This window comes from Aethalodelphis obliquidens, unplaced genomic scaffold, assembly GCF_003676395.1.
Source record: "Aethalodelphis obliquidens isolate GAN/ISIS:26980383/991018 unplaced genomic scaffold, ASM367639v1 scaffold59, whole genome shotgun sequence".
In the NCBI taxonomy this organism is placed as follows: Eukaryota; Metazoa; Chordata; class Mammalia; order Artiodactyla; family Delphinidae; genus Aethalodelphis; species Aethalodelphis obliquidens.
The window spans coordinates 5,410,745-5,423,614 of NW_020838003.1; the positions used below are offsets into that span (position 1 = coordinate 5,410,745).

The 12,870-nt window shown below is 42.4% G+C and overlaps 1 protein-coding gene across 3 annotated transcripts; it reads left to right on the forward strand.

The window, feature by feature from the left end:
- The first annotated feature begins 1,638 nt into the window (after positions 1-1,638).
- CCNG2 (cyclin G2) lies at positions 1,639-11,636 on the forward strand. Of its 3 annotated transcripts, none has more exons than XM_027087565.1 (8): positions 1,639-1,934; positions 2,897-3,034; positions 3,680-3,817; positions 5,265-5,515; positions 5,708-5,786; positions 5,885-5,983; positions 8,508-8,713; positions 10,197-11,636. In XM_027087565.1, exons 2-8 carry the CDS (start codon positions 2,897-2,899, stop codon positions 10,318-10,320), a joined length of 1,035 nt encoding a protein of 344 aa, XP_026943366.1. In that variant the 5' UTR covers positions 1,639-1,934; the 3' UTR covers positions 10,321-11,636. The 3 variants fall into 3 exon arrangements, with proteins under 3 accessions (XP_026943366.1, XP_026943369.1, XP_026943367.1); XM_027087566.1 differs by lacking the exon at positions 1,639-1,934 and adding an exon at positions 1,983-2,813; XM_027087568.1 differs by lacking the exon at positions 8,508-8,713.
- Positions 11,637-12,870: the final 1,234 nt, after the last annotated feature.

Sequence of the window (12,870 nt, forward strand, 5' to 3'; positions counted from 1 at the left end):
CTCCAGGCATCTATGTCTAGTCCCAGCTAATATGCAAAGGGATCTATTTCTAAAATTCCTTAGCTGCTCTGGAAAAAAGAAAAAGCTGTTGTGAAAGCTATGTTATGTGCATATTTTACAAGTAACCAAACAATTTTACAAGTAACCAAACATGCACAGAAAACATACAGAAGGGCGGAAAAGAGAAATCAGTTCCTTAGGGCTAATTATTTAGAGTAGAACTCGAGAAAGTGCTGTTTACCGATTTGCATATTTAGCAGATGGCCAGCGAGGAACTGAAGCAAGAGAAAGTAAAGAAAAAAAAAAAATATATATATAACTATAAACGTTGGAGGAGAGCCTCTTACATCCCCCAAAAGATATTCCATGTGAAATTTTCTCTGGCCTAAGGCACTCTTTGCTTTGCTTTTTGCCCCGCCTCAGGAGAGGTGTCGCCTCTTAATAACAACTCTGTAATGGACAATAAATGATAATTTATGGGTGACCAAGGACCAAGAAGCCTCTCTGAGTCTTCATTAAAACAACAGTACAAGTACAACCTCAGGAGGTAGGCAATTATTAGATGTTTGCTTGCCATTGTCAATGTGCACAGGTAATTTTTTGTTTTTAAAAGTTCCTTTATTGAATATTTATTTTTATTACGGAAAAATTTCAAGGTACACACAAGTAGAAATAATAGTATAACAAACCCTCCCGTGTCCATCACCCAGTTTCAACAACTCTTTTTGCCAATCTTGTTTCACAGTTCCTCTGCATTATTTTTTTTCCTTTTGGTCGGTAACCTTTAAAGCAAATACAAAGATGATAGCATTTTACTCGTAAATATTTCAGTAAGCACCCCGAAATTTTACAATAACTTGACTGGTTATCGCAAAATTGACCTGCAGAACAAAATAAAGAAGGAACGTAGAAAACCCTCCCGTGGTGGAAGAAGTTGTCACAAAGGTTATCTAGCTATTCTAGCTCTTCGGAGGTGAGAACTATGCGTGGTATTCCCTTGGGACCGGGCCGGGGTCGGGGGGGGTCGGGGGGGCAGTGTTGGTGATAGCGGTGGGAAGGTACAGACCCCTGGGCAGGTTAGTGAATTTCTCCGAAGTGGTCCACCCAGGCATGCGCAATCCAGACACCAGAGTTGCTAAGGCCCTGAGGCAGATAGAAGCGCAGGATACAGTGAAAACCAATCAGAGGGCTCAAAGGATAATCAGTTAGCCAATCCGGATTCGAGACTGAATCAGAGCTTCAGCATCCTACTCGCCCCCCACCGATATCCAATCGGGGAGCCCGCTACTTCGGGCGGACTTTTCAAAACAGAGAAAACAAAACAAATCGGGGACCTTTAAAAGGTGCAATGCGACAAGAAACTATCTCCTTCCGCCCCTCACGCCTATCACTCCCTTTCCTTCCTCCGTAGGATCAATCGAGGAATAAGGCCGTGCCCAAATTCCATCCTCCTCCTTGGGAGGGAGGAGTGGCTCAGTAAAGCAAAGGCGAGTTGACGAGGCTACAAAGCTGGCTGGAGACATACACTTAGGGGAGGGACTCTTTTTCAAGGTCTGTTGAGGAGGCGGCGGATCCCTCCGCGGGGAGTCACGTGCCCCGCCCCCTTGGGGGCGTCGGAAACTCAAAACAAAAACAAGGGGTTTTGTTGGGGCCTCCGCGGTGGTGGCAGCGTCAGCGGCGGTGGAACCCATAGTGGGGCAGGGCTTGAGGGACCGGCGCAGCGCCCCAGCCGGAGGGTGGGCGCGCGGGGAGTGGGATGAAGCCGGGGCTGTGAGGCCGAGGCGGCGGTGGCAGGGGGGAAGGGTCGGATGCCGGTCGGGGGCACCACTGAGGCGGCGGGTCCCTGACCTCGGAGGCAGGTCCGGACGTCCCCGCCGCACCCAGTCCCATCCGACCGTGACGCCGCGGGCCGGTGGAGGCGCGGCTCCAGCACGGTGAGTGGGCCCACCCGGGATCGCGGAGCTTCTTTGTTCATGGTCGGGACTGCGAAGAGGGATGTCAGAGTGCCCACCCCTCAGCTTGGGGAGCGATTCCGATTCTGCCCTCAGCCCTGGGGCAGTGGGCGCCCAAAGGCGGAGTGATGCTGATGGGATGGATGGATGGAGGGTCGAGGAGGCTGAAGACAGTTCTTTGGTGTCCCCCCCTCCCTCATTTTGTCACGGTGGCTCGCTGGGGTTGTTCTTCTTGGATTGACAGCTCCGGGTCTCCGCAGAGTTGCGGAATCAGGGCATCGGTGGATGGAAGGGTATTGTCTGGGCACGGGGCGGGCTGCCGACCGGGTGGGCCGCGCCACCCCAGCGCTCTCTGGGACCTAGGTCTCTGCCCCTCGGGTTTTGTTCAGAGGAGGCGCTGCCGAAGCGGATGGGGAAGGCTTTGGGGCCGGACTCCAGCGAGAGGGACTTCTGGAAATGGGCTCCGCGGGAGGGGCGGGGCTCGTGAGTCTCCTCCCTCCGGTTCTTTGTTCAGTCGCGAGACTTTCCCTCCCCCCACGTTGTGCAAAGCCCCTACCTCCCGGACCCGCAGCCCTCGGAGCCCCCAGTGCGTTCCACTGGGCAGAAACCCCTCCGCCCGCGACTTCAGGTGGGGCGGACCGTCCGGACACCGCCGCCAGAGGACAGTTTCCTGTTTGTGAAGCAGCTGGGAGACCGGGGCTGGCCGGTCTGACCCAGCGCTAGCCGGCGGACGTGACCACGGCCCCTCCCCCTGCCACACCTCCCTGGCGGTGGGGGAGGATTGCTCCGGGGTTCGGCTGGACGTGACTGGTGCCCTCACCCGCTTTTCTCTGGGGTGTGCTGGGGCGCCCCTCGCTGGAGGTATTGGCCCCAGCTCTTTTGTGCTTCCCCCTCCCCCCGCCCTCCAGGATACATTCTAACTGTGTGTGGTGTCTTTGCTACAGATGAAGGATTTGGGGGCAGAGTACTTGGCCGGTCGTGAAGGGGTCCAGCTCTTCGGATTGTTGAACCTCTACCTAGAACAGGAACAGAGATTCCAACCTCGAGAAAAAGGGCTGAGCTTGATCGAGGCTACCCCGGAGGTAAGTCCCAGGAAAGATAACTTGCTCTAGTCGCTGACAGGGCTTGGGCAGATAACTTTAATTTTTTTTTTTTTTTTAGTTGAATCTAGACTAAAGGCTGCAAAGTTTCTTAAGACCACAAGTGGTCGTCCTAGAGTACTAAGATAAATCTTAATACAGGGTCATGCTTTTGTTTCTTAGCAAGAATGAGAGTGATACTAAATCTAGGGAAGTGTGGCTTCAAATGTGGCACCCCCCCAGCCTGCAGCTTCAGAGTGGGAGACTCCCTGGGAATTGAGCAGGTCATTTGTGGAAATACCCTCTGCCTATGCAATACTTCTGTATAGCAGGCTCTTAAGTGATTTTTTTTTTTTTAAAGAAAACAAGCAAGGAATCTTCTAGATGTCCATTACAAGGGAATTGAATCATGTTTGCTCTTATCCTGTGGAAGTGTGGCAACAGTTTCCTTTATATTGAATTGCTGAATGTCTTTTATGATGTATATTTTTAAAAAGCAGTGTTGTATACACATTTTGTATCTGAAAAATTGTAGTGCTTTGTATTCTTGAAGATGCAGGGGAAAAAATTACCTTATTTGAATCTGTGTGTATTGTCCATTGTAGTTCTAAGACAGTCATAAACTTTGGCTCTTGGTTTTTGTTGCAGAATGATAACACTTTGTGTCCAAGATTGAGAAATGCCAAAGTAGAAGATTTAAGGAGTTTAACCAACTTTTTTGGATCTTGCACTGAAACTTTTGTCCTGGCTGTCAATATTTTGGACAGATTCTTGGCTCTTATGAAGGTATTTCATCGTTTTTATAAATAAAACTTCATTTTTTTATACCCAGTGCCTAGCACGATGCCTAGAATACAAGGTTTCAGTAAATATTTGGCAAATGAATGTAATTATGTCACTATACATAAACATTTTTAATATTTGGAATTGTGATCTTTAGTCCAGATTAAGAGACTACAAAAGTAAGCGTATTATTGTATCTTAAGTTAGGTTTTCCTGTACCTCTTACATACCTTCTCTTTAAGGATGTGAAAAAATGAAGACTACTGTTTTTTTAGGTGTTTCTATATACATAGCTCTCAAAATAAGGTTTTCATATTTTCATCTTCTGTTATGTTTCTGTTGAGCCTAGGTGTTTTTAAACACTTGAAACATGGCAAATGGAAGTATAGCAGTATGTTAAAGGGGACCTATTGCCTTCACTATGAGAAATCTTTTCCAAGCAGGGAGCCACAGTCTCATTAACAATTACCAGCAAGTCATATGATATCACTTTTATGTGGAATCCAAAATATGACACAAATGAACCTATCAGTGAAACAGAAACAGAATCAGGGACATAGAGAGTAGACTGGTGGTTGCCAGGGGGAGGGGAGTGGGAGAGGGTAGGAGTGGGAGTTTGGGATCGGCAGATGCAAACTAGTATATAGAGAATGGATAAACAACAAGGTCCTACTGTATGGCACAGGGAACTATATTCAATATCCTGTGGTAAACCATAATGGAAAAGAATATGAAAAAGAATGTGTATATATAGGTATAACTGAATCACTTTGCTGTACAGCAGTAATTAACATTGTAATTCAGCTATACTTCAATAAAAAATAAATTAAAAAAAAACAATTACCAGTAACTGTTAAATGTGGTGATACTTCTGCCAGTAGGATTGCTGTCAGCTGCTGGGTCAGTTTTCAGGGCACTGAAAAGGGAAGCCATCTGTCCGTGGCAGCTTGTACATATGCTCTACTCTGCACATCTGATGCAATATCTCTCTTGGGGAAATTTGCAGTGAAGTATGGGATGATTCTTAAATAGATAAGAAGATACAAAGATGAATGTATTATTTTTATATCCAAAGAAGTATATTTTATTGGTATTGGAAGGCTTAATTTATTTTGGGGGAGGTTGTACTATTATGAATTTCATAAGTTTGAAATATAATGTCTAACTGTGAGAAACCTAGCTTTTGAACTTGCATTAAAAATTCTTACCTGCATTTAAATTAAGTAATTTAAATGCTGAAAATGTCTTTTTTGTTTTTTAAAGGGAGGTTAAGAGAGCTTAAAATGTAAAAACGATTAAGTATAACTGTGTGTAAGGGTAAGTACGGGGAAGCAGCTTGATTGTGTTCTGTCTTAAGAATAGGGGCTCATTACAATATTCTTTTAAGTGTGTGCTTTGCTAAGTTAAAGTGACAATTGTTGGAAGAAATGTTTTGTTCTTTGTTTTTCAGGTGAAACCTAAACATTTGTCTTGCATTGGAGTCTGTTGTTTTTTGCTGGCTGCTAGAATAGTTGAAGAAGAATGCAATATTCCGTCTACTCTTGATGTAATCCGGATTAGCCAATGTAAATGTACTGCTTCTGACATAAAACGGATGGAAAAAATCATTTCAGAAAAATTGCACTATGAATTGGAAGCTACTACTGCCTTAAACTTTTTGCACTTATACCATACTATAGTACTTTGTCATACTTCAGAAAGGTAGGTGGGATTAAAAATTAAGATTTTCTACTTGAGCATTGCTATAAGTAACAGTAAAGAATTAGAACTCTAGTGAAATTTGTTTTTACCTGCTCCAAACTTTCAGCCTGGACTTTTAATAAATCCTTAGAATTGTTTAAATCTTTAGAAGTTTAATAAATAAATATTTTGTTCTTTCTTTTCATTGTATAGGAAAGAAATACTGAGCCTTGATAAACTGGAAGCTCAGCTGAAAGCTTGCTGCTGCCGACTTATCTTTTCAAAAGCAAAAGTAAGTCAATTTCTTTCTTATATATATCTCACAGTTTCTGTTTTTCCCCCTGCAGTTTCCATTTTGAATTAAAAAAATTTTTCTTTTTTTTCTTGTAGCCATCTGTATTAGCTTTGTGCCTTCTCAATTTGGAAGTAGAAACTTTGAAATCCATTGAATTATTGGAAATTCTCCTGCTTGTTAAAAAACATTCCAAGGTAAATATCTTCAGAACTTATTCTTTAAAGCAAGTTTTTTCCTAGTGTCTTATTTTATCTTTTCTGTAGTGACTTAATCATTAAGTAACACTTTATGGGGCTCTTAACTGTTACTCATTTATTCTTGTATCTTAAGTGTTGATGTTCTACAAATGCAGCTTCAACCCAGACAGTATTAAGCTGGAAGGGAACCTGGTCACTTAGGCTAGCTTCCTTCTGCGTTTAGACATCCCTTCTGTAGTCTTCTTGCCAGTTGGTAATACAGCGGTCTACATTGCCCCATGCACGTTGTTCTAAAATGCGTATTAAGGGCTTCCCTGGTGGCGCAGTGGTTAGGGATCCACCTGCCAATGCAGGGGACACGGGTTTGAGCCCTAGTCCAGGAGCATCCCACATGCCGCAGAGCAACTAAGCCCATGCTCCACACTGCTGAGCCTGTGCTCTAGAGCCCACGAGCCGCAACTGCTGAGCCCGTGCTCCGCAACAAGAGAAGCCACCACAATGAGAAGCCCGTGCTCTGCAACGAAGAGTAGCCCCCGCTCGCCACAGCTAAAGAAAGCCTGTGTGTAGCAACGAAGACCCAACACAGCCAAAAATAAAAAATAAATTTATTAAAAAATAAAACGCATATTAAGAAGTAGAGTTAGTAAATGCACGAATGGCATCCCATTACATCTGTAGGACTGAGTCATCGTCCCTTTAGTAGCATTACCAAGATAACATCAGCTATGTTGTTTTTTGTTTTTGTTTTTTTTTGCGGTACACGGGCCTCTCACTGTTGTGGCCTCTCCTGTTGCAGAGCACAGGCTCCGGATTCACAGGCTCAGTGGCCATGGCTCATGGGCCTAGCTGCTCCACGGCATGTGGGATCTTCCTGGACCGGGGCACGAACCCGTGTCCCCTGTATCAGCAGGCGGACTGTCAACCACTGCACCACCAGGGAAGCCCTGGCTATGTTTTTCTTTTAAACTCCTTTGTCAGGCTAGCCTGATAAGTTTTTTCAATCATAAAGAGGTGTAAACCAAACATAAGCACAGTCCTTTTTCTTACACTGATAGTCTAGTTGGAGAAGTATGGAACTGAACACGAAGCAGGGTGTTCTGTCATTTACTGTTCTGTGTCGCAGTCCTGTAGGGTCTGTGTCTGAACATAGGCAATAGTTCGGGATTTGGTTAGCAGAGAAGTAGGGTAGACCGTGAGAGGAACAATGACTTGGAACCTGGTTCTACCAAAACAATCTTAGACAGTGGAAGTTTGGGCAGCAAAGGCTTACGGCTAGGAAGCTGGTGGACTAGAAGGGTTTGGGAATCATTTTAGGGTAGGTTTGTAGATAGAATATCTAGGTGATAGTCACAAGCAGGAAGTAGTACACCCAACTCAGTGGTTTTTAGAGGCCAAGCATGGAAATGAGGCAAAGAGTCACGAATGACCAAGATTTGGACCTAATGGTGGAGAGAATATTGGTACCATTGAGGGAAATTGGAGAGAAGTTAACTGTGATCAAAGAAGTATGATTTTAGGTACTTGTATACCTTTCAGATAGGTAGATGTCTAGCAGATACTTGGCAGTCTGGACTAAAAACTCCAGATAAATTATAGTTGGAGATTGAGATTAGCAATTTCCCATGAGGAAATAATAGTTGAAACCGTAAGAAATTTTGGGGAGTCCTTTGCTTAGCGGTTGATTAAAACTCTGGGTTTTCAGTGTTGGCAGTTTCCCCACGTAGGAGATGTAGGAGGTGATGTCAGGAGAATAAGAGAGTGGTAGAAGCCAGGCTACCAGGGGATTAAGATGTGACTGGATTAGGTGGAAATGGAGGCCAAGATGATATAAAATCATCATCTGTTTTGTGGTCAAGTACATGCAACGTGAAGCATTTTGTTTTAATACGTAACTTCCAGCTTTTGTTTTAATCACGAATTTACTAGTTTGAATCTAAACCTTTTATAATAATGTCATTTGGAAACATCTTCGGTGAAAATTGATTCCATGAAATAAATTAGGGCACTCCCCAGTGGTGGAGGAACTGTGCCCTTCTGGGGGAATTCCTCTTCTCTCACACTGCCAACTTCTCCATTTGCATATATCTGGTGTCTTAATGTAAATGCGTATTTTAGCAATCCAAGTCATGCTATGTTACAGAAACACAAGTTATGTTAAATTCCTTTGCATTGCGACTGTCAAAGTATATACTTGATAATTGATTTATTAACAGACCTAGTGTTTTTAGGTTAGTGTGCTTTCTTAAGACAGGCAGAGTATTCTCTGTATTGAATCCTATGTAAACGATTTATACCTGTGGTGCTCCTCCCCTAAAGCAGTGGTTACCAAATTTTTACTGCACATTAGAATCACCTGGGGAGCTTTAAAAACCCTTGATGCCCAGGTGACACCTCATATCAATTAAATAAGAGTATCTGAGGGTGGGAGCCAGGTGTTTTTTAAGGATCGCAGGGTGATTCCAAGGTGTGGCAAGGTTTGGGAACCGCCGTCATAACCTCTTCATTTAAATATTTTTTTCAGGTTAATGACTCCGAGTTTGTTTACTGGAGGGAGTTAGTTTCTAAATGCCTAGCTGAATATTCTTCTCCTGAATGTTGCAAACCAGACCTTAAGAAGTTGGTTTGGATTGTTTCAAGGCGCACAGCCCAGAACCTCCACAATAGCTACTATAGTGTTCCTGAGTTGCCCACAATACCGGAGGTGGGGTGTTTTGATGAAAGTGAAAGGTAAGCAGGTTCCTTGACTAATGACACTTCCGCAGACTAAATGTTACTGATTTTTGTGTATTAGAGCCCCTAGCTCTGATAGCATCATTTCTTTGGGTAAGAAAATTAACCAGAAGTAGTTTTATTAAAATAGGCAATAGTTCGGAAGTGTGTCCCCCCCCACTTTTTTTCTTTATTAAAAAACAACAACAGGGGCTTCCCTGGTGGTGCAGTGGTTAAGAATCCGCCTGCCAATGCAGGGGACGCGGGTTCGAACCCTGGTCCGGGAAGATCCCACATGCCGCGGAGCAACTAAGCCCGTGCGCCACAACTACTGAGCCTGCACTCTAGAGCCTGCGAGCCACAACTACCGAAGCCCATGCTCCTAGAGCCTGTGCTCTGCAACAAGAGAAGCCACCGCCATGAGAAGCCTGCACACCTAAACGAAGAGTAGCCCCTGCTCGCTGCAACTAGAGAAAGCCCATGTGCAGCAATGAAGATCCAACACAGCCAAAAATAAATAAATAAAACACAAATTTAAAAAACAAAACAACAACAACAAAAACCAGCATCCCATACGTCATTACCTCCCCGGGACTTATAACTGGAAGTTTGTACCTTTTGACCACCTTCATCTACCACCCCCTCCCCCCAACTCCGGCAACCACCCATCTGTTCTCTGCATCTGTGAGTTCTGTTTTGTGTTTTCAGATTCCACATATAAGTGAGATCATACAGTATTTGTTGTTCTCTGACTTATTTCATTGCTCCTGTTTAAAAAAACTGGTTGTTTCCCATCTTTTTTGCTTTTTGAAATACAGTTTAGTTAAGAAAACAGCATTCTGGGTTTTTTAACATTAGTATGAATTTCTAAAATGGTCCTATGGAAAGAGGCTGCGGGTTAAATGACTTGAAAGTAAAGGGAACTACCACCACTGATGCGGTGGAGTTCTGTAGAGATTTTTAGTTTTGTCAAATGCCGTTGTCTTATTCAGAGTTTATTTTTGTTAGTAAAGTGAATTATTTAATTTTAGTGAATTTCACCGTTTTATGCTGTAGGGAGAAGAGACCATAAGTTCCATTTTCCTAGCTCGTTGGTTTCTTAGTTTGATATTTGAGAAGTTCAGTGATGCAATTATTGATGCAAGAAAGACATCAAAACCATGTGATAGGAGATCTTTGTCATTAGTTTGCATTTACTGGATTTAAAGTACTTAGAATTCTATAGTTATTGCTGACAGAGTTATTACTTGGTACAAGAATAATAGTTTGGCAAGTGGTAATTTGTTTAAACCTCTTAAGCAAATCTGTATTTTCTAAGGAGCTTACAATACACTTCACTTTAGGAAGTCCTTCTAAGTTAAATTTTGTCACGGTAGAGCTTAAATTTTGAATGTAAAAATCCTGAGACTAGAGCTGCTTGTTCAGCAGTTTAATTTTGCCTGTACGACATTTAGACGTGTTTTAAATGATGGGATCCTCTTCTCTCTGTTTTTCCTTTTAGCGAGGACTCTTGTGAAGATATGAGTTGTGGAGAAGAGAGCCTCAGCAGCTCCCCTCACAGTGGTCAGGAGTGCACTTTCTTCTTCAGCTTCAAAGTGGCACAGACACTGTGCTTTCCGTCTTAGAAATCTCATTGTTCTGGGTCCAAAATGAAAGTGTGTGTACAGGTTTCAAAGCAATAAATGGGGGAGTAGGTAGTTTCCTGGTGCAGCCCCCATCTAGGCAGGAATTGCATAGACTCTGGAATACCTACCTTCTATTTATTATTCAGATCAGATCTGGCCTATTTTCATATTTAATCCTAAGCCATCAAATGGGTTAGTGCCTCTTAAACAATTAACAATACTTCAGACATTGGCACTTTATTTTTCTCCTTGATCTTTAGCTACGTGGGGGAGGAGGGAAGGTGCTGATACCTTCAATTTATTACTTTTCAAGAAGATTTTTAAAGTTGAATAGTGTAGCGTCAACTTTTTTATAAAGCCTTCAGGTGTCTTTACTGAAACAGATTGGGAGTGTGCAAGTGCTTCCTTAGCAGGGACAGTGGATAATCCTGTAATGGTTTATCTTAGATCTCTCTCTCTCCCCCCCATTCTCAGAGCAGAGAATATACTCTTAAATGTCAAAAACCTTTTTTTTTAAATGATCAGTGTTCTATCTGATGCAGACTCTAGAAACTTAGGAATTATAATGTTGACATTTCTGTGAATTTTGGTATGTAATATCTTCATTTCTTTGAGGTTTCTGCCAAAACAGAAATAAGCAACAGACTAGGGTTGTTGGATAGTTGCATTCCTAATGATTAAGTGTTGTCAGACTATAGTATTATTTTAATGTTTTTAAAACAATCCATAATCTAGGTGTGCATGTACCTGTATGAGAGCAGTGCAGCAAGTTGAACAGAACTAGGTAACTATGGAATTGATAAATGTTGACCTAATAGCACATTTTGTCTCATTTTCTTCTATTAAAAAAGTCTGCATGATTACATTGTATTTCCTTTGTAATTCACGTTTCAAAAATAATGGTATTGTACATGGGTGCCAAGACTGAATATGAAGTGTAAAAAAAAAAAAAACCTGAGTGTTTGTAGTATTATAGTTTTAAGCGTATCTGTGTGGTGGTACAGCCATAAGAATAGGGATTTATCAACTCTGTACACATGAGATTTTGTACAGAGAATTTTTTTAAACTTTATAAACTGTATATGAAAATGTAAATCTTTAAAAATGTACATAAAAATCCTGTATTTTTTTACCGTGTGTGTGATAGTCTAGTCATTGCATGTAAATATAATTTATTGTGTATTCTGTATTATAAATCATATAACGATGACTTACTTTTTTATTGGTAAGTCAGCATCCATCGGATGTTTTTTGAAGTGAATCTTTTTGAAGTAATAATAGATTACAACTCAAAATAAAAATATTAATGCATTGTACTCCTGTTTACAGTCACATTTTAATTTTTACCTTTTTGGTGAAAAAGAAAAGGTGCTTGCTGTATTTCAGAGGGGAGGCTTGAAGTGAGGCTGGAGCACCTCCAGGATAAGCCCTGTCTCTGGTTACCAGAAGTCCTCCAGGTAGTATTTCCTCACTGCAGTTTGGCCCTGAGCCTTGGAGATACTGAAAGTGAATCTGTCACTGGAGAGTTGACCTCTCTCTGGGGTGTACTCATATTAAAAGAGTGACATATTAACCTGAATGCCTATTAGTTTATAGCGAAAGCCAAAAGGTATCAAGTAGACCAGAATACTCACGTTGGCAGGTTAGTACAGTTTCTCTCTCTGCAGACAAGCCAACTTCTCTTCAGAAGGCCTCTTGGTGAATAAGCACTAGGGGAGTTAGCTTTGACTGGACCTTGCCAGCCTCTAGCTCTTTGGATCTTTTTTCCCAAGGTTTAGGCTTGATCTGCGAGTGGTGGCCTCCACCACCCTTTTTTTTTTTTTTTTTGCATGGGTTTCCCTATCTAGTTTGGTTTTGTAGACCTTTGTTTGTTCTAGTTGGTTAGAAAATGAGATACACAGAATATGGTTTTCATGTAATACCTCTTCTCCCCTGGGAATAGGGACATGTTTTCCTACCCTCCTAGTGGATAATCTCTGCTTGAATGACCCTCCCTCTCTTATTAAGCAATTTGGCAAATAGTAGACAATATATTCTGCTTTCAGATTTTGATTTGTTGAGCTGTAAAAGTCATTTGTGGCTTTGCAAGTCTTGAACCCTCTTCAGTTCTTCTAGGGTTTTATTGCTTTTCTTACTACATGGTCTTTCTGTGTGAATCTGTCCACATGTGACTTCACCTGTTCTCCTTTCTGGTTTTCATTGTATTTAGACCCTTTTCCCGAACTCCCAGCCTATTTGTTCAAAACTGGTCATCCCACTTGGAAGTTTCTGATTACGCCCAAACCTGCTCTTCCTGTGTGTCTGTTTTGAGAGTAGGTATTCCATCTACTCAAGCTGGAAACTTAGGTGATTTCCTCATTTCTTCTTGCCTGCTACCTCCGGCCGGGAGGTCACCATTTATCATTTATACTGTGTATCTACTCTGTCTCCACTTTCTGACACTGGCTTGGCTCAGACCTGTTCTCTATTAGCAGGGTTACTATTGTACAATATCCTAATCATCTCTCAGTCTCCAGGCTTACTTCTGATCCCCTTGCTGCCTGGATATCC

Coding starts and splice junctions, on each gene's coding strand:
- CCNG2 (XM_027087565.1), top strand. CDS start 2,897: ATGAAGGATTTGGGGGCAGAGTACTTGGCCGGTCGTGAAGGGGTCCAG. Junction 3,818..5,264: donor GATTCTTGGCTCTTATGAAG/GTATTTCATCGT, acceptor TTTGTTTTTCAG/GTGAAACCTAAACATTTGTC. Junction 8,714..10,196: donor TGTTTTGATGAAAGTGAAAG/GTAAGCAGGTTC, acceptor TTTTCCTTTTAG/CGAGGACTCTTGTGAAGATA.